This window comes from Protopterus annectens, chromosome 7.part1, assembly GCF_019279795.1.
Source record: "Protopterus annectens isolate FY-2018-M chromosome 7.part1, PAN1.0, whole genome shotgun sequence".
NCBI lineage: Eukaryota > Metazoa > Chordata > Ceratodontiformes > Protopteridae > Protopterus > Protopterus annectens.
In genome coordinates this window covers 463,228,837-463,255,559 of record NC_056740.1, presented here as the reverse complement: position 1 = coordinate 463,255,559, position 26,723 = coordinate 463,228,837, and the positions used below count along the sequence as shown (strand labels likewise).

The 26,723-nt window shown below is 37.7% G+C and overlaps 1 protein-coding gene across 1 annotated transcript in view; it reads right to left on the bottom strand.

Annotated features, from left to right (window-relative positions):
* Nucleotides 1-6,941: 6,941 nt before the first annotated feature.
* Nucleotides 6,942-26,723, bottom strand: part of LOC122807599 (zinc finger protein 260-like) — a 53,427-nt gene continuing 33,645 nt past the window's right edge. The window contains exon 3 of the mRNA XM_044078509.1: nt 6,942-8,939. Coding sequence (XP_043934444.1) covers nt 7,237-8,939 — 1,703 coding nt within the window. The 3' untranslated portion in view covers nt 6,942-7,236. The remainder of the gene's footprint in view (nt 8,940-26,723) is intronic.

The following is a 26,723-nucleotide window of genomic DNA, read 5'->3' as shown; positions in this document are numbered from 1 at the left end:
CTATAAAAAAAAATACTACAGAAACTAAAACCTACTACACTTGCCGTAGATAACTTACCCAGTGATACCTCAAAACTGCAGCTGAATCTATAGCCTTTCCAGTACCAATCCTTATAAACAGATTCATTCTCGAAAACAAGGTCCCTCAACTGTGGAAAATTTCCCATGTAATCCCACTTCATAAAGGGGGACCTTCCACAGAACTGACAAACTATCGGCCAGTTGCTATTCTTTCACCTCTTTCTAAGTTACTCGAAAAGTGTATTCATCTCCAGGTCATGAAATTCATACTAACAAATAACCTTCTCGCAAACACTCAGCATGGGTTTCGCCCATCACATAGTACCACTACGGCTCTCTTATCCTTCACTGTAAACCATCACAGGAATAACAACAACTTTGTATCTGCCATCTTTCTAGACCTATCAAAAGCTTTTGATATGGTCTCCCATTCCAAACTAATAGATGTACTAACTGAACTATCCTTCTCACCATATGCCACAGCATGGTTTCATAACTATTTATCTGGCCGTCAAAAATCTGTTCTATGGCAGGGTGGCCATCTCCACACCGTCCTTTATCCATTGGTCTCCCCCAAAGATCTATCTCGGACCCTCTCATTTTCTCCCTCTTTACTAATAATCTACACACACCTACTCCACATGGTTCTATAATACAGTCTGCAGATGATTCAACACTTATCTGTGACTAATAATCTACACATACCTACTCCACATGGTTCTATAATACAGTCTGCAGATGATTCAACACTTATCTGTGACTAATAATCTACACACAGCTACTCCACATGGTTCTATAGTACAGTCTGCAGATGATTCAACCCTTATCTGTGACTAATAATCTACACACACCTACTGCACATGGTTCTATAATACTGTCTGCAGATGCTTCAACACTTATCTGTGTTGACACTTCTCTATCAACTCTTCATTCTCAAACACAGGAATCCTTCAATTCTGCTGAAACATGGTTAGCCAATGCCCATCTAATCCTGAACGCAAACAAAACTAAATTATTACTCTTCCAACCTAACAAGACATCTATTTTATGCCCAACATTTAACATAATAGCCAAAGACAATACTGTGATCTCCCCAACAATCCATACAAAGCTTCATGGAGTGGAAATAGACAATACCCTAAAATTTGACTTGCATGTCTCCCTAACTATAAAAACTTGGAAGTCTATATAGGCACAAAAGGTTCCTGACCACAATGGCCAAAATTACATTAGCACAGACAAATTTGTATGTTCTTATGTATACTACATTTTGTTTACTTTATACTTTATTGATTATTGTAATGTGTGCATGAAAATTTACTGTTACTCATGGAGCTTTTGTCCCTGGGCCTCTGCTGAAAAAGGACCTGTGTCCATTTGGACTTTCCTGGTAAACAAATGTTAAATAAATAAATAAATAAAAATGTTCTTGGTGCTGCAGCTTTCCTGCTTTAAAAGTTGCTTCTGCACATTTATCAAGACCAAATGACATTCTTATATCATCTGAAAAAGTTTTGACCACTTACAGTTGTGCTTTCAGTTAATCTGATGAACTATACAGTTTTACTTCATCTACAAAAAAGATGAGAAGTCTTTACACTTTGTTTTCTAGGAACCAAATTGCAGCAATGACCTAATCTGTTATGTATACAACTTAATGGGTTAAGGGCAAACAAAAGAGCAGCGGTGACAGAGTCCCCCTGGAATATACCCCTTTGAATTTTTATCCCTGGGAGAATAATTTGTCCTTTATCATGGCTTAACTGCAAAGTGGTTTGCCACAGTTGTGTGGTCACTGTAAGGTAATCGATCAGTCTAGCGTGTATGTTACATGCAGTGGTGCAGCAGTTAGCACTGCTGCATCACAGCAAGAGGTTGTCCAGTTTGATCGATTCTTGGCTGGGTGCCTTATGTGCAGACTCTACATGTCCTCCCTGTGTTTGCGTGGGTTTCTACTGGGTGCTCCGGTTTCCTCCCACATTCCAAAGACAAGCATCTGCAGCATTTCTCCCCAGACCTCCGCTAAAATGGGTTTTCTCAGTTAGACTTTCCCAGGAAAAACAAATGTTAAATAACTAAATCTTAAGCACATTTTTGTACATGAATATGGGATACTGTCATTTTTTTTTTTTTTTTTGGTGGTCTATCCATGCCATACTTAGATTTGGACTCTTTTTTTATTTCTCCAAGTCTTTTGGGTTTTTAATGCCATGACAGGATTTTTAGGATAACTTGCAGATTCGCTCCTAAGTAGGAGTATTGTTTTTCCTGTTGTTAGTTGGGCTGGTGTCTGTTCAGCTTACTTCTACTTCCTTTATTATTATTCGGGGTACACTTATAAATACTTCTTATTCATGGCTAAATGATCATGTAAAAATGTTAATACTTTTAACTAGGAGTTAGGTACTGCATCTGGGCCTGGGGTTTTTCAGTTAAAGGCTTTTCTTAACTTTGTTTCAATTTCTATGGCTGTTACTTTATCCCATTTCATATCCTGTACATTTGAACTTCTTATTTTTTCTTTTACTTAAGCCGCGGTGGTGCAGCAGTAGCATTGTTGCCTTACAGCAAGAGGTTTTCCCTTTCGATTCTCAGCTGGAGTGCCTTCTGTGTGGAGTCTGCATGTCCTTCGCGGCCGAGTGTCATTCGAAAGACATGCATAGAATGGGCATGCCTTCGCTGAAGGTTGGGCATCGAGCTGGCACCTCAGCACCCGTAAAAAAATCTACTGCCAATCATTAGCGGACTGGACTTCTGCTGTGGCGACCCCTAACCAGGAAAAGCCGGAAGAACATTATTTCTTTTACTTCTTCTATCTATTTAGTATCTTTAAGTTCCACAAGGTCTTCATAGATATTTCTTCAAAATTTATCTATTTCTTCGTTTTTGGTGGCATTTCAATTCCTTTTGCCTTGTTTTCCAATTGTCTATAAAACATTTTTGGGTTATCAATACATTGCTTATTTTGTACTTTTCCTTTATGGTGTATCTTCTAAGTTTTTCTGCCTGTGCTGATATTTTTAGTTTATTATTTGTAATAATGCATAATATATCCTGATCTGTTCTGACTCTGTGCATTGCTTTTATCACATCTATCTTTCTGAGTATTTTTTTAATCTGTTCTCTCTTATATACTCTAACAAACAGTGACACTTCTTGTCTTAACTGCTTTATTGTTTCTTCTATTCGATACTTCCATGATGACATTCGATTTCTCCCCTTCCTTTCCCTTACTACCCTGTGCTTTTGTGGCAAGACTTTATCTTTTATTAATTTAGCTGCACAACAATATATCCTGTTTACTTCTGTTACATCACATGAATCTCTGTGTACAGTCCTACTGTGTTCATTTGTTTTACCAAACTTCTAACTTTTTGAATTTTGTTGACTTTCTGTAGTCCATCTCTATTAAATGAAGCAACTCTTCTCTTAGGTCATTTTCTTCTAGGCTGAGGGCACATTCTTTGTTCTCCATTTCCTGTGGGCATTTTGTAGATAGTTCCACAGCATCTTCCTGTGCCATACTATCTTCAGTTTCATCCTGGGTCATCCATTGCTATTTCATATGGGAACTCACTAGCCTATCACCCCCACAACAATGGCTGTGTCATAGTTGCCAGAGTTTCCTGTTTCTCCTCTTGCTGTGCAAATCCATCTGAATGTTTATACTGGTTTGCTGTGGAAGGCTCCATAGTATCTTCATCTGGCAATTGATCAGATGTTTCCTGTTCCAGTGGTTTCACCTTAATTTGGGGATCCATTGCTCTATCCTGCTGTGATGTTTTCTGAGTTAGATTTTCTACACTAAATCCTTTACTTTACAGCAAGTCCATAACCTCAGTTTCTATTTCTTTAACTTCTCCGTTACTAATCCTCTTTGTTTTCTTATTTTTGTATTGTAAAATTTTCCATGTCTGGAAACATTTGTTTATATTTCTATTCAAATATCTTTGGTGCTGCTTTTTTTGTATTGATTGGTTTTGCTTTCTCCTTTGTATAAATATTACACCATGTTAAATCTCTTTTTTTTTCCCCATGTCCATGTCCATATTTCTTCTTCAGATGTCTCCTGATCCTCCTGTTTCTCCTTACTTTGGGGACTCGTTCCAACATGCTGTGATGTAACCTGTGTTAGAATTTCTACACTAAATCCTGCACTTCGCAGGCACTCCATAACTTCAACTTCTATTTTTTTTTACTTCTAATTTACTGATCTTCTGTTCTACATTCCCTCTTTGTGATCTTATTTTTTTATTGTGAAATTTTCCATGTCTGGATGCCTTTGCTGGTATTTCTCCTCAAATATCTTCGGGGCTGCCTTTTTTGTTTTTATTAATTTGGCTTTCTCCTTTGCATAAATATTGCACCATATCATATCTCTCTTTCTTTCACATGTCCATATTTCTTTTTTTTAGCTTTCAAAAGTATCAAGATTTTGTTCTTTATAGTTTCACACTTCCTCAGTTGCTTCTTTTTCTAAACAAGCCAAGGTTTCTTGGTCTACATAATGTTTTTCATAAAGCTGTTGTATTAATTAACACAAATTACATTCTTATATCATCTGAAAAAGTTGGACTCTCTTGAATTTCTCCAAATCTTTTGGGTTTTTAATACCGTGATGGGAATGGACCCCATTCCTAAGTCAAAGTACGATTACAGTTCATGAAATTAGTATTGTTTCACTCTTTGATGTCACCCAGTAGTGCTCTTCGCAGCACCCACAATGTGCCCAGTAATGACTCCTCCTGCAATTCATACGGAGTTACATGGACTGCTAACATATCTAAATAAGATTGTAAACTCTTTTTTATAAGACCTACTGCTCCTACTACCATGGAACTGTCTGGGTATCTTTCTTCCACATTGCTCTCATTTCTGCCTGCAAATCCTGATATTTAATGACTTTGTGTCTTTCTGTACACAAGATACTGTAGTCACTGGGTATGACAATTTCAATGAGCAATACTACTTTTGCCTTCTTTTCTTGGACCACTATATCCAGTTTTCTAGCCTCTATCTTTTGAACTGTTGGTAATGGGTGAACCCATGTTCATAGGTTGGTATCAGGCTATCAGCCCTAGGGCCTATGCAAGCCTAACCATAACAATTCCCTGGATATTTCTTCCCACAATATTTACTTCTCTGGACCCCTGTCTAGATGTAGACTTCTTCATTTTCTGTGATGCTTTGTGGCTCATATTTCCACTGTTTTCAGCCACTTCAGTACCGTAATGTTTGCACAATCCCCATTGCAACAGTCTTGCCACATTATTATGCCTTTCAGTATACAGTCCTTCTGCCATTAGTATGTCACAACCAGCAATGAGGTGTGTGACTGTTTCCAATTCGGTTTTACAAAATCTACATTTGTCTTTCTCCCACATTTGCAATGGACTTTGTAAACCAACATGTATGCAGCCCATTGTCTTGGGCTGCCAATATTATCCTTTCATCTCTTGGTTTGAATTTGCCTCTCCTTAACCATTCCTGTGTTTGTTCCTGATCAACATGAGGTTCTTCCAGAAGTTTTCTATACTTGCAACTATACTTATGTTTTTCCACATTTCTTGCCTTCTCACCTGGTCCTTCACCTTATATTCTTTCTTTTGTTTTTTGGCACATTCAGTTGCTGCCTGATTTTTATCTACTTCTGGTTTGATTTCCATTCCTGCTTGACGCCGATATGCTTCTGCTAGGGTAAGCAGAGAAGTCATCTTACATTTATTCTCCTCATGTTTCAAAACTTTCAGTGCATTGGGTCTTGTGAGGTCAGCAGATATGTGTGGAGTCCCACAACTACAGATCTATACATGTAATCAATTTCAAGGAGGCCTTTCCCTCCTTCAGAACTGGGAATAGATAATCCTGGTATCACTGATTTTATTTGGTGAGCATGAAGTATCCTTGTTTTTCTATCTAATCTATCCAACACGCTTTGGGGCCAGTCAATCACTCCAAAACTGTAATTTAGGACAAGAAGAGTAAACTGATTTATAGCATGGATTTTGTTCCGAGATGTCAGTGCTGTTTTCAGGATTAATTTAAGTCTTCTGAAGTATTCTTTCCTAAGTTTTATTCGCATTTCATGTTTTATTGTTAATTCTTCATCAGTTCCTGAATATTTATACACTCCTTGTTGTTCAAGTTCTTTTATGTCACATTCTTGTCCCAAACTTATGTTTTCCTGGTGCTGCAGTTTTCCTGCTTTAAAGGTTGCTTTTGCACATTTATCAAGACAAAATGACATTCTTACATCATCTGAAAAAGTTTTGACAACTTGCAGTTGTGCTTTCAGTTCTTCATCTGATGAGCTATACAGTTTTAAATCATTGACAAAGATAAGATGAAAAGTCTTTACACTTTGTTGTTTTCTAGAGCAGGATTATAGCCATGGCCTAAGCTGTTAAGTAAACAGCTTAAAGGGTTAGGGGAAAGGCAGAACAGCAGTGGTGACAAAGATTCACCCTGGAATATCCCCCTTTGAATTTTTATTCCAGGGATAATAATTTGTCCTTTATTGTGGCTTAATTATAAAGTGGTCTGCCACTGTTTTATGGTCACTGTAATGTAGTCGAGCAGTGCAGGATGTATCTTATACATTTTTAAGCATTCTTTTATACATGAATGTGGGATACTATCAAATGCTTTTTTGTAGTCACTCTATGCCATACTTAGATTCTTCCCTTTTTCTTACAGTTCTCCACTATGACTTTATTTAACAACAAATGATCTTTTGTTCCATATGACTTTCTTTTATTGCATTTTTGTTCTACTGCCATAAATGAGTGTTTTAAATGACTATAAACTCTGTTGGCATCAATTCCCATGTGTAGTTTATACGTCGTCGGAAGGCAAGTTATTGGTCTATAATTTTTAGGGTAGCTTGCAGGTTCACTCTTAAGTAGGAGCATTGTTTTTCCTGTTGTTAACCAGGTTGGTGTCTGTTTAGGGTGTGCATATAAATAGATCTTACTCATGGCTAAATCTTCGCACAAAGATGTTACTACTTTCAGCCAAAAGATAGGTACTGCTTCTGGGCCTGGGGTTTTCCAATTAGAGGCCTTTCTCAACTTTGTTTCAATCTCTCTGGCTGTTACTTCATCCCATTTAATTTCCTGTACCTTTAAACCTCTTATTCTTTATTTAACTTCTTCTATCCATTTAGCATCTTTGTTATGTTCTACAGGATCTTCATAGATACTTCTATGATTGGAGCTAAAGTTGGACTCCATTATGTATAACCTGATGCAATGTCAAACTTTTCTTATGAGTGAAATCCTTTTCACATGTGAAACATTTATATCGTTTCTGTCTCGAGTGGACTAATTGATGTTGCATCATGTTAGATTTATTTGCAAAATTCTTGTCACAACTGGTACATTTGTAAGGTTTTTCTCCAGTGTGGATAACTTGATGCAATGATAATCCATATTTAGTTGTAAATCCCTTATTACACATCAGACAATTAAAGGGTTTCTCTGTACTGTGGATGGCCTGATGCTTTGCTAAACTTTTCTTAATTGCAAAACCTTTGCCACATGTGGCACATTTATAAGGCAACTGCCTGGTATGCACTAACTGATGCCACAGCATGTTCCCTTTCTGTGTGAAACTCTTGCCACATGTGTCACATTTGTACGGTTTCTGTCCAGTGTGGATAGCTTGATGCAGTGTCATAGTTTTCTTATTTGCAAAGCCCTTGTCACATGTCATGCAATGATACGGTTTCTGTCCCGTGTGAGTACTCTGGTGTGCTGCAAGACATCTCTTATCGGTAAAACCCTTGTCACATACAGTACATTTATATGGTCTCAGGCCCGTGTGGTCACTCTGATGACTTATCATTGTCCTGCGATACATAAAACTCTTGTCGCACAGTGTGCATTTATAGGGTTTAATCCCGGTATGCCTACTTTGATGTTCTGACAAATTTCTCTTATTTGTAAAACCCTTGTCACATGTGGTACACCGATACGGCTTTTGCCCAGTATGAATACTCTCATGTGCTACCAAATATCTCTTATCTGTAAAACGCTTTTCACATGTGGTACACTTATATGGCTGCTGACCAGTGTGGATACCCTGATGGCTTATCATAGTGCCTTTCTGTCTAAATGTCTTGTCACATATGTTACATTTATAAGGTTTTTGCCCTGTGTGGATAGACAGGTGTTTTAACAGACTTCCTTTCTGTGTAAAACCCCTGTCACACGTGGTACATTTATATGGTTTCTTACCCGTGTGGACTAGTTGATGTTCTACTAAAGTACTCTTCTGTGCAAAGCCCTTGTCACATGTGCTACATTTATATAGCTTGTGTCCCGTATGGCCAAGCTGGTGCATTGATAAACTTTTTTTAGTTGCAAAGCTCTTGCCACATGTGACACATATATAGGGCTTCTGCTCAAAGTGAGTATACTGATGCATTGTTAAACTGCTTTTACATGTAAAACTCTTGTCACACGTGGTACATTTATAAGGGTTTTGTCCTGTGTGGGTAATCTGATGTACTGCTAAACGATATTTACTTGAAAAACAGTTGCTACATGTGTCACATTTATACAGCTTCTCTTTACCAAATATCTGCTCAGGCGTTACCAAAGTATCATTTTGGCTTTTCATATTCTGAATTAAATGATCAGGTAAGACACTATTACATTTAACATTGTTGCTGCAGTCGACACATTTACGTGGCCTTTTCCTTCTATGCATTTCCAAATTATGCACTTCTCGTTCACTTCCCATGGTACTGTCTTCATTTCTTTCCTCACAGCAGAAGGGTCTGCTTTTGGTATGCACCATATCTAGTCTCGTGATCAACATCTTATTCATAAAAGTGCTGTCATATTTAGATTTACAGTACTTCCCACATGATGACTTTTGAGTTTGTATCTCACTGAAATCTGCATTCCTGGTGCCTTAAAAGAAAAAAGAAAACAACATATTAAAATAGCAAAGAATCTGTGAATACTACACAAGAACTTGCTTTAACACCTTTTACATGATTTTATTTAATCTCAGTCTTGCTGAGAGTGGATAATTTGTCACAAACAGTGTACACAAGACACAATCAATCATCACATGCCTAAATTACTGATCACATTTTACCAATGTTCAAATAGTTACTGCAGATTCTTCCCAAAGACTACTGCAATATCCTTTTCTATATCATACCCATGGTAAACAAAAGACCCAGACATGGTTGTCATCATGTGACAAAGCCACAACTTTATACCAGGTGTGTTATCCCACTAACACAGTAATAACACAACAGAACAACCTGGAACTCTCTCCCTACTACCATCAGACAAATATCATCCTTCTTTAACTTTAAACCAGTTGTGTCATCCCTCTAACACAAAGACACACCAGGACAACCTGGAACTCCATTCCTACTACCAACAGACAAATATCATCCTTCCTTATAGGTTCATAGGTTGGTACTAGGATATCGGCCCCAGGGCCAATATAAGCCTAGCCATAACAATTCTCTGGCTATTTCTTCCCACAATATTTACTTCCCTGGACCCCTGTCTAGCAAGGCAACTGACGTGATCCCCGGGGTGAATTTCCTTTCTCCCATCCAATCATCAAGGTTCCTTTTGAAGAGGGCCAAAGAGACGCTCTGCTTGACATGTATGGCCAGTCTGTTCCAGAGTCTGGGGAGTCTCTGGGTCAGGAACCTATCCGTCCAGCATGTTTTGTTTATTGTGATGATAAGGTTTAGATCCCTGGAGTGTGTGGCTCTGAGGGATTGGGATTTCTTTAAGTGTAGCATGTCCAACAGCTCTGGGTTTGACATGGCCTTGTATGTTAAGCAGAGATCGCCTCTGAGTAGATGATATGCGACAGAGTATAGATGGAGTTTTTTAAGGCGGTCAGCATAGAGCATCTGCCTTAGGCCTGTGATTCTTTTAGTGAGGTATTTCTGCGGCCTTTCCAGTTGTTGCAGATGTCTTGAGAGGTACATACCAAATGGGGCATTGTATTTTATAATGGGTCTAATGAGGGATGAGTACAGTGGGACAATGACCTCCTTTTTTTCTGGATGAAAAGCCTTTAGTGATGAGGTGTGCCACATAGAAGGATTTCCTGATTGTTGTGGTGATGTGGTTAGTGAAGGTGAGACCACTGTCCACCTGTGTCCCTAAGTCTCTTATCACACTTTCGGTGTTTAGTGTACTGCCACCTATGTGGTAATTCACGGGTACATGTTTTTTCCCAAAGGGGATAACTATACATTTCTTGGCATTGAGCTTGAGCCCATGGCTCTAGCACCAATCATCTGTTTCTGTAAGGCCCTTTTGTAGAGTATCCACATCATTTGGGGATTCAATAATGGCTCCCAGTTTGCAGTCATCTGCGAACTTTGTTAGCCAGAGTCCCTTAGTGTTGGCCTGTACTTCAGAGAAGTAGATGCCAAACAAGAGAGGTCCCAGGACTGAACCCTGAGGTACTCCACTTGTCACTTGTCTGGAGCTGGATTTGGAGTCAGCTACTTTTACAGTGTGGGTTCTGTCAGTAAGCCAGTTGGCAACCCATCGAGTGACGTAGGGATTAATGCCCAGCTTAGTAAGTTTATCTATGATTCCAGAGTGGGGGATGGTGTCAAAGGCCTTGGCGAGGTCCAGATAGGCTGCGTGGACTGCCTTACCCTCGTCCATGGCTCTGGAGACTGATTTGAAGAAGTCAATCAGGTTTAGGAAACAAGATCGGCCCTTCACGAACCCAAACTGGGTGGGGTCCAGTGTTTGAAGGTTGTCAATGTCTTTGTTTATAAGTTCCATGATAATACGTTCCATGGTCTTGCAGATCAGGCTTGTCATACTGATGGGCTGGTAGTTCCCGGGATCCAAGGTGGATCCCCCCTTGTAAAGTGAGATAACTGTAGCTGTGTGGCACTCAGTGGGCACGAATCCTGAGGTGAGGCTATGATTAAACATGACACTTAGGTGAGGTGCCAGTTAATTTTGTAGTTCATGTAGTACACAGCCTGGGATGTCATCTGGTCCCATGGATGCTGTATTCTTAGCTTTGGAGAGTGAATTTTTTACCCGTGTGGCCATTATTACCAGAATTGAGACGGGCCATTTAGGGGGTGAGGGGGGTGAAGTTGGCACTGACTCGATCTGCCAGGATATTGGCAATATCCTTGGGATCAGTACATTTAATGCCATTCTGTTGTAACTCAGAGCAGATCTGAGCATTGCCATTTAGATTCTTGACATAGTTATAGAATGCCTTGTGGTTGTCTTTGTAATCTGGCAATTTTATTTTTGTAGCTGGCTTTGGAGGATTTTATGAGGGATCTCAGTTTGTTACTGAGGTTGGTAAGGGAGTTTTTTGCATCCTGGGATTTTACTCTTTTCTGTAACAGTTTTTTTCCTTTTGTTGTAAAGTTTGTTTATGGCAGGGGACCAGCAGAATGGCTTCCTTTTTTTGGAGGAGAGCATCTTGGTTCTATTTGGGATGGCACAATTCATGCATGAGTGGATGTGCTCATACAGTGCCTTAGTGTAGGATCCATCAGTCGAACTTTCAGTTCCCGTCTGCATGGGTGTCATGATGTTTGTCATTTCTGACTTGAGTAGCATGAAGTTGGCTTTGGAGAAGTTTTTTATGGAGGTTTCCTTACTGGGGTGTTATCACTCTAACACAATAATAACACAACAGAACAACTTGGAACTCCCTTCCTACTACCATCAGACAAATATCAATATTGTACATATCAATTATTACATATTAGTCTTATAAACTTAGGAAGTTACTGCAATAACAGGTTTTCTATTAACATGCATATTGTGAAGGATATGAAGCTTGCAACTTAAATGTTGTTCATTATTTAGTGACTTCGATCCTCAGTGATTTGCGACAAAACCACAAATTTTCTCTGGAAAGGATTAAGAATATATGGCAAAAATCAGGACATTCTGTAAAAATCTGGACAGTTGAGAGGTGTGCATTCCTATCACTAATGGTTTCTATAGTCAGATCTTTTCACAACCTTCTACTCAAACAATACACCTCATCTTAACACTATCCTGTTTCTTTCTCACTTACTGATTTTATCCATTTTTTATTTTTTTAAATGAGTCAGTTGGTATATTTGTGTTTTCTAGTCATTGTTTTCATTTACAATTTAATTTCTATTTTACTGTAACCTATATTTTTATTTTCAGCTTGATTGGTGAACTTTTCTTCACAAGCCTCCACTGAAAAGGGTCTTGCATGGCCCAGTCAGGCTATCCCAGAAAACAAATGCAAATGAACAATAAACAAACAAATAAATAAATAATAAAACACTTACTCAACACAGTTTCAGCCTTACAGTACTAACCAAAGAACTCTAATGAGATGGGAAAAAACCCAGCAGCAACTAAAAACAGTAGGAGGATGGACGAAAAAAGGTACTGCAGAGACAGAAGTAATACAGGAATTCCTCACCCTCACTACTGTTCCTGCAGACTTTACTTTATACACAGACTGGTCAGCTCTACATCTATGAGCATGAGAATGGTTGGAAGCTGGAGAAAGTACAGTTGTGTACACTTACCATAAATGTAGATGTTCGAGTGTCTTCACTGTTGCAGTCATGACTGCAGGGTTCTCCCCTGCCGGCAGGCAGTCCTCGGTCGGCCAGAATCCCAAAGTCTGGGTCCGGCGTCAGCTGCTCAGCCATGCTCCTTGACGTCAGAGCACCAGGAGTACAAAGCTGGCAGCCAACGCCATGTTCTCCAGTTTTTCTTGCCGCAGATGTCAGGAGTTCCAAAATGAGTAAAATCCCATGCCCTTTGCAAATACACCTCAGAAAAAGCGTGAAGAAGGGAACCACACAAAAGAAGAAAAAATAAGAGGGGACAGGAGGGAGGGTAACCCAGACTGCAACAGTGAAGACACTCGAACATCTACATTTATGGTAAGTGTACACAACTGTACTCTGTTCATCGTGTTTTACTGTTGCAGTCATGACTGTAGGGTTGAATCCCAAAGCAGAAGAAAAGGGAGGTGGTCATAAAGTAGAGGGGGAGGCTAAAAGGCCCTGCAAGACTGCAGAAGCAAAGCCTGCCCTACACTTAGAGTAGAGAGGCAGATTGTAGTGCTTAGAAAAAGTATGCACTGAACTCCAAGTTTCAGCTTCCAAAATGTCTTTGGTAGGAACTCCCCTGAGGAAGGCAGCTGAAGTGGCAGCAGCTCTGGTAGAGTGAGTCCTTATACTCCCTGGGATTTGCTTTCCATGGTGTGAATAACAAAATCTGATTCCATGAGCAATCCATTTAGAAATGGTCTGTTTTGAAATGGCTTTACCTTGGGAACTTGAAGCATAAGAAACAAACAATTGCTCTGATTTCCTGATGTCCTTGGTTCTGTCCAGGTAAAAACGTAGTTGTCTGTGTACATCCAAGGAATGCAAGATCCTTTCCCCCCTATTTTGAGGAGTGTGGAAAAAAGTTGGCAAGTGAATAGTTTGATTTAAAGCCACTTTGGAAACCACCTTAGGCATGAAAGTAGGATTAGTCCTTAAAGACACCCTGTCTTGGTGAAAAATAATATAAGGTTCCACAGCCATGAGAGCTTGCAACTCTGAAACTCTCCTGGCAGAGGTCAGAGCTAACAGAATGGCTGTCTTCCAAGATAAAAACTTGATGTCAGATGTGGCAGCAGGCTCAAAAGGAGGTAAGGTGAGTTTTTCCAAAACATAGTTGAGATCCCAAGCAGGAATGGGTGGAGATCCAGGGGGCCTTAAGTTCTTAGCTCCTCTGAGAAACTGTCTCATGAGCTGGTGGGAAAAGATTGGAGGGTCTGTATTATAATGAGCAGAAATAGCAGAGGCATGTATCTTTATGGAAGAAAAAGAAAGACCCTTATGTAAGAGGTCTGTCAAATAAAGTAAAATCAGAGGAATGTTAGGAATAAGAGGATCCGAATCCTGAGCCTGCATCCAGGTGCAAAATCTTTTCCATTTTCCTGCATAAGATTTTCTAGTGCTAGGACGTCTGGCTTCTAAAATGACATCCATAACCTGCTTGGGTAGAAGAGAATGAATCATAGACCCTGGATTAACCAGGCAGCCAGGCTGAGTTTTGACATGGGAGTGCAGAACTTGACCCTGGTGTTGGGACAGAAGGTTCGGAGTCTGAGGTAAAACCCAAGGGGGCTCCAGAGAAAGGTTTTTCAGAGTTGGGTAACAAAACTGTCGAGGCCAATTTGGGGCCAGCAAAATTATCATCTTGGGCTTGTCCTGTTTGATCTTTAATAACACCCGTGGAAGAAGAGGTAGAGGCAGGAAGGCATACCCCGAGAGGTTTCTCCAACTGAATGATAGTGCATCCACTTTCCAAGCTAGTTCGTGGAATGTCCTTGTGCAAAATATCTGTAGTTGATGATTGAGGTGGGATGCAAAGAGGTCTATGTGAGGACATCCCCAGATTGCTGTAATCATCTTGAATATTTCTGTGTCCAGCATCCATTCGTGTGGGTCTGACAGGTTCCTGATCAGATTGTCTGCCAGGATGTTTTGCTTCCCTGGTAGAAACTGGGCTTGAAGGTCCAGTTTGTAAGCTAGAGCTGTGTTCCACAGATTCATGGCTAGTCTGCAAAGGGGATAGGAATGTGATCCCCCTTGCTTGTTTATGTACCACATAACTGTGGTGTTGTCTGTCCGTATCAGTAGTTGTCCTGGTTGTAGAAGATTCCTGAAGGCCAATAGAGCATTCTGAACAGCTAACATTTCCTTTAAATTGATATGCAGGTGCCTCTGATCCTTTGTCCAAAGGCCCTGCAGACAGTTGCCCTGTAAATGGGCTCCCCATGCATAATCCAAGGCGTTCCGTGGTTAGTAACTGACTGGCTGGAGGCAGACTGAAGGCCTTCCCTTTATTTTGAGTACATGCCTTGGACCACCAAAGGAATTCCTTTTGAAGACAAGGCAGGATGGTGATCTGTATGTCTAAACTGTGGCAATGCTGAGACCATACACTTTTTAGGTACCACTGTATTTTCCTCATATGTAGTCTTGCATATGGTATGAGAAGGATGCAGGAGGCCATGTAACCCAAAGCCTGCAGGAATTTCCTTGCAGATAGCTGAGTTAATGATGCCAAGGTTTTGAAAGTTGAAGCCAGCTGTAATTGTTTTTCGTATGTCAAAAATGCCATCTGGGTTTTTGTGTTTAGAAGAGCACCCAGAAAAGTTATCTTTTGTGAGGGTGTCAAATTTGACTTTTTTATGTTTACAGTGAATCCCAGGAACTTGAGAAGTTTTTGAACAAATTCTAGATGCTGGAGTAAGACATTCTTGCTATCTGCCTGAATAAGACAGTCGTCCAGATGAGGGTAAATTTGAATTCCCTTGAGTCTGCAATAATCTACTACTGGAGCCAGGCATTTGGTGAAGACCCTGGGCGCAGTAGACAATCCAAAGGGCAGCGCAGAGAATTGATAGTGCCTCGATCCGGCCTTGAACCCGAGGTATTTTCTGCACTCCTGCCTGATGGGAATGTGTAAATAAGCCTCCTTTAAATCCAAAGTTACCATCCATGCATTTTTGGTCAACATTGGAAGTAGCTGCTGTAGAGTAAGCATCTTGAATTTTGGTATCTCGCGAAAAGTGTTCAAGACTGACAGATCCAGAATGGGTCTCCATGAATTTTGCTTTCTGGGGACTAGGAAGAGCCTTGAGTAAAAACCTTGTCCCATTTCTGAAAGTGGGACCAGTTCTATGGCTTTCATAGCCAAGAGGGCTTCCACCTGGTTTAAGGCCTCTAACCATTGATGTTTTGGTAGATCTGGCCATCCGCTTAGTCTTGGAAGGGTATGAAAATGGAATTTGTAACCTCTTGAAACCACATCCAGAACCCACTTGTCTTGGATTATATGAGTCCAATTTAGGTAAAAAAGAGAAAGTTTTCCTCCGAGAGGGGCTTCCAGGCAAGAAATTCCTGCAGCCCAACAGGGGGAGTCATTGAGCCTGTTTTCTATGAACTTGTGACCTGTCCTCTCCTCCCCTAGGGGTGGAAGCAGTCCACTGTCTTGGTCTCTAAGAGGCTTGCGTTTGAGGCCTTCCTCGGGAGCGTCTGTATCTACCCCTCTGAGGCCTGTCTGATTTGGGAAAGGACCAATTTTTAGTAGGCCAATTCCTACTAAATCTGGGTGGCTGTACTTGTAAGAAATCCTTAACCGTTTGCATGGATTTTGCCTTGTCCTCCATCTCCTTTATCACCTCTTCAGCCTTTGATCCAAACAAAACATTATGTTGAACAGGAGCATCCAATAACTTAGCTTTTACTTGATCTGGCAAGTTTGTTCCTTTAACCAAGCATGCCTTCTAATGACTGTGCCTGAGGCAGCAGCCCTACAAGAAGCCTCCAAGGCATCAAAACCACAGTGTAAACCATGCTTCTCTACTTGTTCAGTGGCATGCATTAAGTCGTGTAATTCCTTATCATCTGCACAAGCAGAAATAGAAGTTAGCTTTTGTTTCAAAACAGACAAAAGAAATTGCTGGTATTTCAGCATATGAAACTGACAGTTTAAAGCCCTAATAGATAAAGTTGCAGAAGTGTACATTTTTTGCCCCATCTTTCTAAAGATTTGGAATCCTTCTCAGTGGGAATGGGGTTTTTAGCAGAAGCGGCCTTAACCCCCTTAGGACCCTGGGAAATGGTTTCAGGATCAGCAGTAGGATTCTTGTATAAAAACTGGTGGGAATCAGGAACCCTATAATATATGTCTGGCTTAACAGGAGCTGGAGGAAAAGAGTCAGGAGTTAAGTTAGCCTCCGAAAAAGCATCATCCACAATATCCAAAACAGGAGGGCTAGCCAGGGGTCTATGTTGGGGAAGAAGAAGAAAATCTCTAAGTCTCTTGTCCTTCCCAGTGAAAATGTTCCCTCATTTCATGTAAAGTTTCCCCAAAAGAAAAATCCTCAGGAGGAAAAGCTGAAGGAATGGATTCCTCAGCATCAGAATCCTCATAGGGAGGGAAAGAATAATCCTGGTCAGAAGAAGAAACTGAAGAAACAGAAGCCTGATCACAGGAGTCACAATACAATTCCTGCCTTGGCCTTTTGTCTGGAGGGGGATGTGAACCCCTAATCATAGTAAGTAAGTCCTCCGCCATCTTAAGTAACTGTTTCTGAGACTTGGGTCCCGGATCAGAAGAGGCCCGGGCTGTAGTCTTTGATTTGGAAGGAGTCTTTGCCTTTGTCTTTGGCTTTGCCTTTATCAGAAGCTGTGTAGGCCTGAAAACCCCTTCGGAAGCCGGTACCTGCACAGCGGCTCCGGACCCATCCGAAGGAGCATTGTCCGAAGGTCCTGCAACTGAAGTATTCAAAGGCCTTGTTGGCTCCTTGTGGGAGTCCGTTTCGGCCATCGGTTCTGAAATGGCCGACGACAGGGGCTGCAAAAGCACCTCACTGACGACTGCCAAACCTGAAGCTGGCTCTGCTTGTACAATATCGTCTGATTTGGACCTCGGAGGCCTGTCTTTATCCTTGCGCCGTTTGTGAACTCCGGTAGCCGGAAGCATGTCTGATGACATTTTGTAATTAAAACGCCTACCGAAGTAATGAAATGCAAAATCGTACCTTCGTTTAATAGTACGTTGATTAAATCTGGCACAAAACCGACAACTAGCTACGTCGTGGTCAGGGCCTAAGCAAGGAATACAGTAAGAATGAAAATCCTTATGAGGTATTTGCTTCCCACATGAAATACAATTATTAACTTTTTCTGACATCGGACTGGAGCAAGAAAAAAGTTTCCCCAACGGGGTACTTAGCTTTGAGTAGGAGTAGAAAGTCTTCGGACTGAAGTACGTTTAGAAAAAATTGTCAGGAGTCAGCCAACCGGCACTTGCGAACTGCTATCACTGCACGGCAAAAAAGACAGAAAGACTGGAGAACATGGCGTCGGCTGCCAGCTTTATACTCCTGGCGCTCTGACATCAGGGAGCATGGCTGAGCAGCCGACGCCAGACCCAGACTTTGGGATTCTGGCCGACTGAGGACTGCCTGCCAGCAGGGGAGAACCCTACAGTCATGACTGCAACAGTGAAACACAATGAACATCACATTCCCTGAAGAAAATATGCCATCCCCCAAGCCTCGGACTGAAAGTCCAGCTTGTAATGTTTGCCAAATCTATATGCAGAACAACTTGCCTTTGCCTCACAAGGCTCACCAGCTGGAACACCTCTGTAAAGTTTATCCAAGATTGCTGCAACCCCCTTGTGGAATGAGCTCTGATACAGTCCTCAGTGGGCTTGTCGGAAGAGTCGTAGGAAAAGCCAGTGCTGTTTACCAGCAGAGGCTCCTAACTTTATATATATGGGCAGTGCAGTGGTGCAGCTGTTAGCATTCATTGTCGCTTCACAGCAAGAGGTTCTCTGGTTCACTTCCTGGCTGGTGTGCCTTCTATGTGGAGTCTGCATGTCCTCCCTGCATTTGCGTAGGTTTCCTCATGGTGCGCAGGTTTCCTTCCACATTACAAAGACATGCAATAGGTGGACTGGACACTCTAAATTGGCCGTGTGTGTGTGTGTGTGTGTGTGTGTGTGTGTGTGTGTGTGTGTGTGTGTGTGTGCTGCAGCCTCTGAGGAACTGCAATGGAAAGAGTGCTGAATGGTGCTTGTTGCCCGATGTGTTGCAGTGAACAGGAACGAATCCAGGATCTACAGTATTTGTTTATTGGGGTAATGCACTGATCAGTATTTATTTATTTATTTTTATTATTATTATATTATTATTATTATTTATATTTGTTTATCGGGGTAGTGCACTGATCAGTATTTATTTATTTAACTATTATTATTATTATTTATATTTATCGGGGTAGTGTACTGATCAGTATTTATTATTATTATTATTTGTTTATCAGGGTAGTGTACTGATCAGTATTTATTTATTATTATTATTATTAATATTTATTGGGTTAGTGTATTGATCAGTATTTATTTATTATTATATTATTTATATTTGTTTATCGGGGTAGTGTCCTGATCAGTATTTATTTATTTATTATTATTATTATATTTATATTAATTTATCGGGGTAGTGCACTGATCAGTATTTATTTATTTAACTGTTATTATTATTTATATTTATTGGGGTAGTGTACTGATCAGTATTTATTATTATTATTATTTGTTTATCAGGGTAGTGCACTGATCAGTATTTATTTATTTATTTTTATTATTATTATATTATTATTATTTATATTTGTTTATCGGGGTAGTGCACTGATCAGAATTTATTTATTTAACTATTATTATTATTTATATTTATCGGGGCAGTGTACTGATCAGTATTTATTTATTATTATTATTATTATTATTATTAATATTTATTGGGTTAGTGTATTGATCAGTATTTATTTATTATTATATTATTTATATTTGTTTATCGGGGTAGTGTACTGATCAGTATTTATTTATTTATTATTATTATTATTATATTTATATTCATTTATCGGGGTAGTGCACTGATCATTATTTATTTATTTAACTATTATTATTATTATTTATATTTATCGGGGTAGTGTACTGATCAGTATTTATTATTATTATTATTTGTTTATCAGGGTAGTGTACTGATCAGTATTTATTTATTATTATTATTATTATTATTATTATTATTATTATTAATATTTATCGGGTTAGTGTATTGATCAGTATTTATTTATTATATTATTTATATTTGTTTATCGGGGTAGTGTACTGATCAGTATTTATTTATTTATTATTATTATTATTATTATTATTTATATTTGTTTATTGGGGTAGTGTACAGATCAGTATTTATTTATTATTATTATTATATTTATATTTGTTTATAGGGGTAGTGTACTGATCAGCATTTAATTATTATTATTAATATGTGTCTATTAGGGTAATGTACTGATCGGTATTTATTTATTATTATTATTTTTATTAGTTTATTGGGGTAGTATACTGATCAGTATTTATTTATTATTATGTATTATTATTATATTATTTATATTTGTTTATCGGGGTAGTGTACTGATCAGTATTTATTTATTTATTATTATTATTATATTTATATTCATTTATCGGAGTAGTGTATTGATCAGTATTTATTTATTTTTATTATTATATTATTATTATTTGTATTTGTTTATCGGGGTAGTGCACTGATCAGTATTTATTTAATTATTATTATTATTATTATTTATATTCATCGGGGTAGTATACTGATCAGTATTTATTATTTGTTTATCGGGGTAGTGTACTGATCATTATTTATTATTATTATTATTATTATTATTATTATTATTATTATTAATATTTATTGGGGAAGTGTGCTGACCAGTATTTATTTATTATTATATTATTTATATTTGTTTATTGGCATAGTGTACTGATCAGTATTTATTTATTATTATTATTATTATTATTATTATTATTATTATTTATATTTGTTTATTGGGGTAGTGTACTGATCAGTAATTATTATTATTAATATTTATCGGGGTAGTGTACTGGCCAGTATTTATTTATTATTATATTATTTATATTTGTTTATTGGGGTAGTGTACTGATCAGTATTTATTTATTTATTATTATTATTATTTATATTTATCGGGGTAGTATACTGATCAGTATTTATTATTATTTGTTTATCGGGATAGTGTACTGATCATTATTTATTATTATTATTATTATTATTATTATTATTATTAATATTTATCGTTGTAGTGTACTGACCAGTATTTATTTATTATTATATTATTTATATTTGCTTATTGGCATAGTGTACTGATCAGTATTTATTATTATTATTATTATTGTTATTATTGTTATTATTTATATTTGTTTATTGGGGTAGTGTACTGATCAGTAATTATTATTATTAATATTTATCGGGGTAGTGTACTGGCCAGTATTTATTTATTATTATATTAATTATATTTGTTTATCAGGGTAGTGTACTGATCAGTATTTATTTATTATTATTTATTATTATATTATTTATATTTGTTTATCAGGGTAGTGTACTGATCAGTATTTATTTATTATTATTATTATTATTATTTATATTTGTTTACTGGAGTAGTGTTGTTGTTGTGTCTTTTGGCTTTTCCCGGTTAGGGGTCGCCACAGTAGAACTCCGGTCCACTAATGATTGCCAGTAGATTACTGTTCAGTATTTATTTATTATTATTATTATGATATTTATTAATATTTGTTTATCGGGGTAGTGAAATCAGTATTTATTTATTATTTGTTTATTGGGGTAGTGTACTGATCAGTATTTATTTATTATTATTTATTATTATATTATTTATATTATTTATATTTGTTTATCAGGGTAGTGTACTGATCAGTATTTATTTAGTATTATTATTATATTTATATTCGTTTATCGGGGTAGTGCACTGATCAGTATTTATTTAATTATTATTATTATTATTATTTATATTTATCCGGGTAGTATACTAATCAGTATTTATTATTATTTGTTTATCGGGGTAGTGTACTGATCATTATTATTATTATTATTATTATTATTATTATTATTATTATTATTATTATTATTATTATTAATATTTATTGGGGTAGTGTACTGACCAGTATTTATTCATTATTATATTATTTATATTTGTTTATTGGCATAGTGTACTGATCAGTATTTATTTATTATTATTATTTATATTTGTTTATTGGGGTAGTGTACTGATCAGTAATTATTATTATTAATATTTGTTTATCGGGGTAGTGTTCTGATCAGTATTTATTTATTATTATTGTTATTTATATTTATTGGGGTAGTGTACTGGCCAGTATTTATTTATTATTATATTATTTATATTTGTTTATTGGGGTAGTGTACTGATCAGTATTTATTTATTATTATTATTTATATTTGTTTACTGGAGTAGTGTTGTTGTTGTGTCTTTTGGCTTTTCCCGGTTAGGGGTCGCCACAGCGGAACTCCGGTCTACTAATGATTGCCAGTAGATTATTGTTCAGTATTTATTTATTATTATTATTATGATATTTATATTTGTTTATCGGGGTAGTGTACTGATCAGTAATTATTATTATTATTATGATTATTATTAATATTTGTTTATCGGGGTAGTGAAATCAGTATTTATTTGTTATTTGTTTATTGGGGTAGTGTACTGATCAGTATTTATTTATTATTTATTATTATATTATTTATATTTGTTTATCAGGGTAGTGTACTGATCAGTATTTATTTATTATTATTTATTATTATATTATTTATATTTGTTTATCAGGGTAGTGTACTGATCAGTATTTATTTATTATTATTTATTATTATATTATTTATATTTGTTTATCAGGGTAGTGTACTGATCAGTATTTATTTATTATTATATTATTTATATTTGTTTATCAGGGTAGTGTACTGATCAGTATTTATTTATTATTATTATATTTACATTTATTGGGGTAGTGCACTGATCAGTATTTATTTATTAATTATTATTATTATTATTTATATGTGTTTATCGGGGTAGTGTACTGATCAATACCGATCAAGTTCAGGCTCAGCCTGCTCTGCGTAAATGAAACATAAGTTGATAACACTATGAAACAGCTGAATCTGGAAATACAGGCCCACAGTTGTTTGCTTTGACCTATAAGGTACAACTATTCCCTCAGATGTGAGGCAGGGATAAAAGAATAGAAATGTAATCATTTTGACTTTGAGCTAAGTACTACATTGATCTGGGCATAATGGAGCATCTGGCATTCAATATCACTGTATTTTTTTTTTCAATTTGTTTTTATAAAATATTGTACAGTGGGGGTGTCTGAAAGTTAGTAGAATGGATTGAGACTCTGAGCTATTCACCAGTCTAGGGTTTGATTCCCTCAGCCTCCATCTGTCTACTGTGTAACTCAAAGTAAATCACATAACCAGACAATGCTCACAGGGAAAGTATAGAAAATGTCCACATGGATCAGTGTTCGACCTTGACCAAAAAGTACAAATAAAATATAAAAGAAAATAAACACAACAAAGCTTGTAGATGAGACACTGTCTTAACTTAGTCAACAAAACAGCCATTTACCAAGGGAACTTAAAAAAAGTGTTGAATGTGCTGGCTTAAATGGAGACTTTATCAGCTCAGGTCATATTATCAGAAAGGATTCTTCCTACCAGGTTTGATATGTATGCACCCTTTCAAAAAAAAAAAAAACATATTTGTAGGTTTTGATGCTAAAGCAAAAACCTAGGAAAGGCCTGCCAGCAAAACAGCAGAGTGTGCTTTCAAATATTTATATAAGAAACAGTCATACTCATTAAAGGATACAATAGGTAAGAAGAGAACGCAAGTTCCACTTGCAATGGAATGAGAGTTTTAAAATCTCTCCTATGTTGATATATAATTTATGGCAGAAAGTTTTTAAGTCTCCTGGATATTTTATACCACTGTAGAGGAGAAAGTAAATACCCAAGATAAGAGGTAGAGATGATGAAGACTAGGGCAGAGAATCCTACCCTGCTGCTCAGGAAACAAGCTGCCCTTGGATTACAAAAGCAAAAGGAACAACACCTCGCTGTTTAACAGAAGGAGAAGATGTTTTTCAGGCCAACAAATGACCACCAACAGCAATCTGAATTTTCCTTATCTTTCCTTTAACAGAATTTTATGAATAGGAGACATAGGAGGGATAGGTTAAAATAGCCCTGGGTTCAGATTCTCATGAGAGCACCCTAAGGTTCATCCAAAACTTGAGGAAAAAGAAATGCTGTTACTGAGCTGAAAACATCTAATTTTCTTGGCTCATGCAGACGTCTACCAGGAAAGTTGACACCTTAAAGTTCAGCTGCCATCTGTAACCTAAAAGAACCACATGACTTAAGACATCCACAGAAAGCTAACTCTCTTGCCAGATGCATTACTACCAAATAAGGAACAGAGTCAGATTCCAATAAACTGTGACCATGCTGCTTGTTTACATACCACATGACAGTGGTACTGTCCATTAACACATGAAGCACTGCTGACCTCAAGTTACTGAAAGGTCTAAAGGTAAGGATGAATGCTAACATCTCCTTAAAATTGACAGACTGAAATCCACGATAAGGTCCACACTCAATGGAAATTCCAAGACTTGAGCTGTGTACTGTAGCTCATATCTGATGCATCCATCATTATGCACAGAAGTGTAAACGACTAAGCTCTGGGGACAGTGTCAGGTGGGAAGTTTGACTGGGCCAGTACACCTGTCAAACAGTAATGCATGTTCAAATGAATGGGCTGTCAGATCAGACTTCAGAGCCAACTTTGAAGCTTCTTTGGATGCAGACCTCTGGCTCCTCCCCTACCCATAATTCCCTAGACTCCACCTTAGATGCTCAGATCGAGTCTGCCACCCCCAATATTTGTCATATATCAGACACATGCTAAAAAAGGAACCACCCTACAAATGAACCCCTAATTTTTCCACGCTGTTGAGGAATGGTGGGTACAGTCTTACAAGACTATGCAGAGACAAGGAATAAAATTTATCCAATCATCTCAAAGCAACAGGTGACAATTTGGAAGGGGGAGGAGGGAGTGTAAACCACACAAAAATCAGATAACATGGATCTAACATTCTGATAAGTACATAACTTTTGTAATTTTGTCCATTCAAACATGTGGGGGAGAATCCCAAGCTTTCAAACTGAGCTGTGTCAAGGAAGGACATTCCTGAGGATGATGGAGGCAAAAGAACATGCCTTGGATTGTACATCCAGACTACAGTGAGACACAGATGTGTGTAACATAGACCACGTGGTCACAGCACATCATCAATGGATAGTCCTCTGTTAAAGGCTGAAGTAGAAACTGCCCTAGCTCAGTGGGTTTTTGGTGTACTCAATAAGGGTAAATTCTTATCACAGACACTGACAGCCATCTGGGCAAAGTAACCTTAGTAACTAAGTACCCAAGCACAGCTTCAGGGATGATGCCAATAAATATCCAAGAACCAAGTGGTGAAAGCACTGAAAATAAACCTTCTTTATTAACGCTGATATTTCCAACAAGTAAAACACGTTTTCGTTGCTGAATGCATTCATCATCCCTGAAGCTGTGCTTGGGTACTTTGTTGTTTTTTTCAGCTTCCCTCATTTTTGATTGTTTAACCTTAGTAACTACCTTCCCCAACTTTAGTTTAGAAAATGAAACAAAGAATCGATATTCTTTTCCGAATTGTTTTGTCCTGTGGATACAGAATCTGAGCTGCCTGTGGACAACTAACATAAGCAGGTAAGCATTCTCCTTTATATGAATACCTGGAAGAATCGATATTCTTTTCCGAATTGTTTTGTCCTGTGGATACAGAATCTGAGCTGCCTGTGGACAGCTAACATAAGCAGGTAAGCATTCTCCTTTATATGAATACCTGGGAAAAACACAGGCATGTTTATTGATTGATTTTCATTAACTTCAGATGCCACCTTAGGAAAAAGGATGCATTAGTTATAACGGAAACTTCATTTTTATGAAACACTACATAAGGAGGCTTACAGGACTCAGAGATTTGCTTGGGTGATGTCACTGCACTGGGACAACTATTTTCCAAGTAAGAAATTTTAGCTCTGCTGTCATAGGTTCAAATGGAGCTGGTGTCAGAACTTGTAGCATAATGGTGAAGCTCTTGGAGGGGCTGGGTCTCCAATGGGAGGTCTTTGTAGAAAGATACCTTTCAGAAAGCTTTGGAAACTTTCAATGAAGCTACTGGAAAGTCTTTACATCCAACATGAAAATTTGAAATTGCAGTCAACTGCATCTTGATGGTAGCAAAGCTAGAACCTTTATCAAAGAGATCAGATAAAAAATATAGCATGGATGGAACAGGAGCTGCAAAAGGCTCCAGGCATTTAGAGTAGGAGCAATCCAGAATCTCTTCCATTTACTCTGGTAAATTTTTCTAGAACAGTTTCTGAGAAGCAGAAAGGATGTTGACTACTGCAAGGGGGAAAAAATTCAAAAACAACTAAACCTCTTGGCTAATGAGTAGTACTAACATAAAACTCACAAGGAACAAGGAAAACAAAATAAACGTAGTACAAATCAACACGGCGGACAAAAACAAGGAAAAACCTTTAATATAGGTTAGTTTTGCGGAACATGGAGCATAAAATCACATCAAATAATGCACATTTATAACAAATTTGCAATCAACACTCAATCAATAAAAACTATTAATTAAAATGAATGAAGTACACTGCAAGCCTTCAATATAGGTTTTAAAGGCACAGATCCGTTTAACTCTGGCTCTCTATGTGCCTGTAGGGCTACAATCCATCTCAACTCTGCCATTCCCACTGTATTATTAAAATCACCTAAGTATGCACTGCCATAAATCTTTTGCAATACTTTAAAAGAAAAAATATGATCTGTACATTCAATCACATGTTTGGCAAGTGCATTAGAGACATCACATCTATGTATACAACCAATGTGTTCTAAAACATGCTCTTTAAAAGAGCGTATACTTTTACCAATATAAAAACTAGCACATCTATTACAGGTTGCAAGATAAATCAAATTACAACTAATACAGTCTGCATAAAACCGAGGAATAAATGCCCTGCTAGTTACTAGATGAATAAAACATCTATCTTTGGAAATAAAACTATAACATGTGCAATGATTACAGGGAAAGGTCCCAAGTCTATCCGACAAAAGCCTATTCCCCTACATTAATATCACT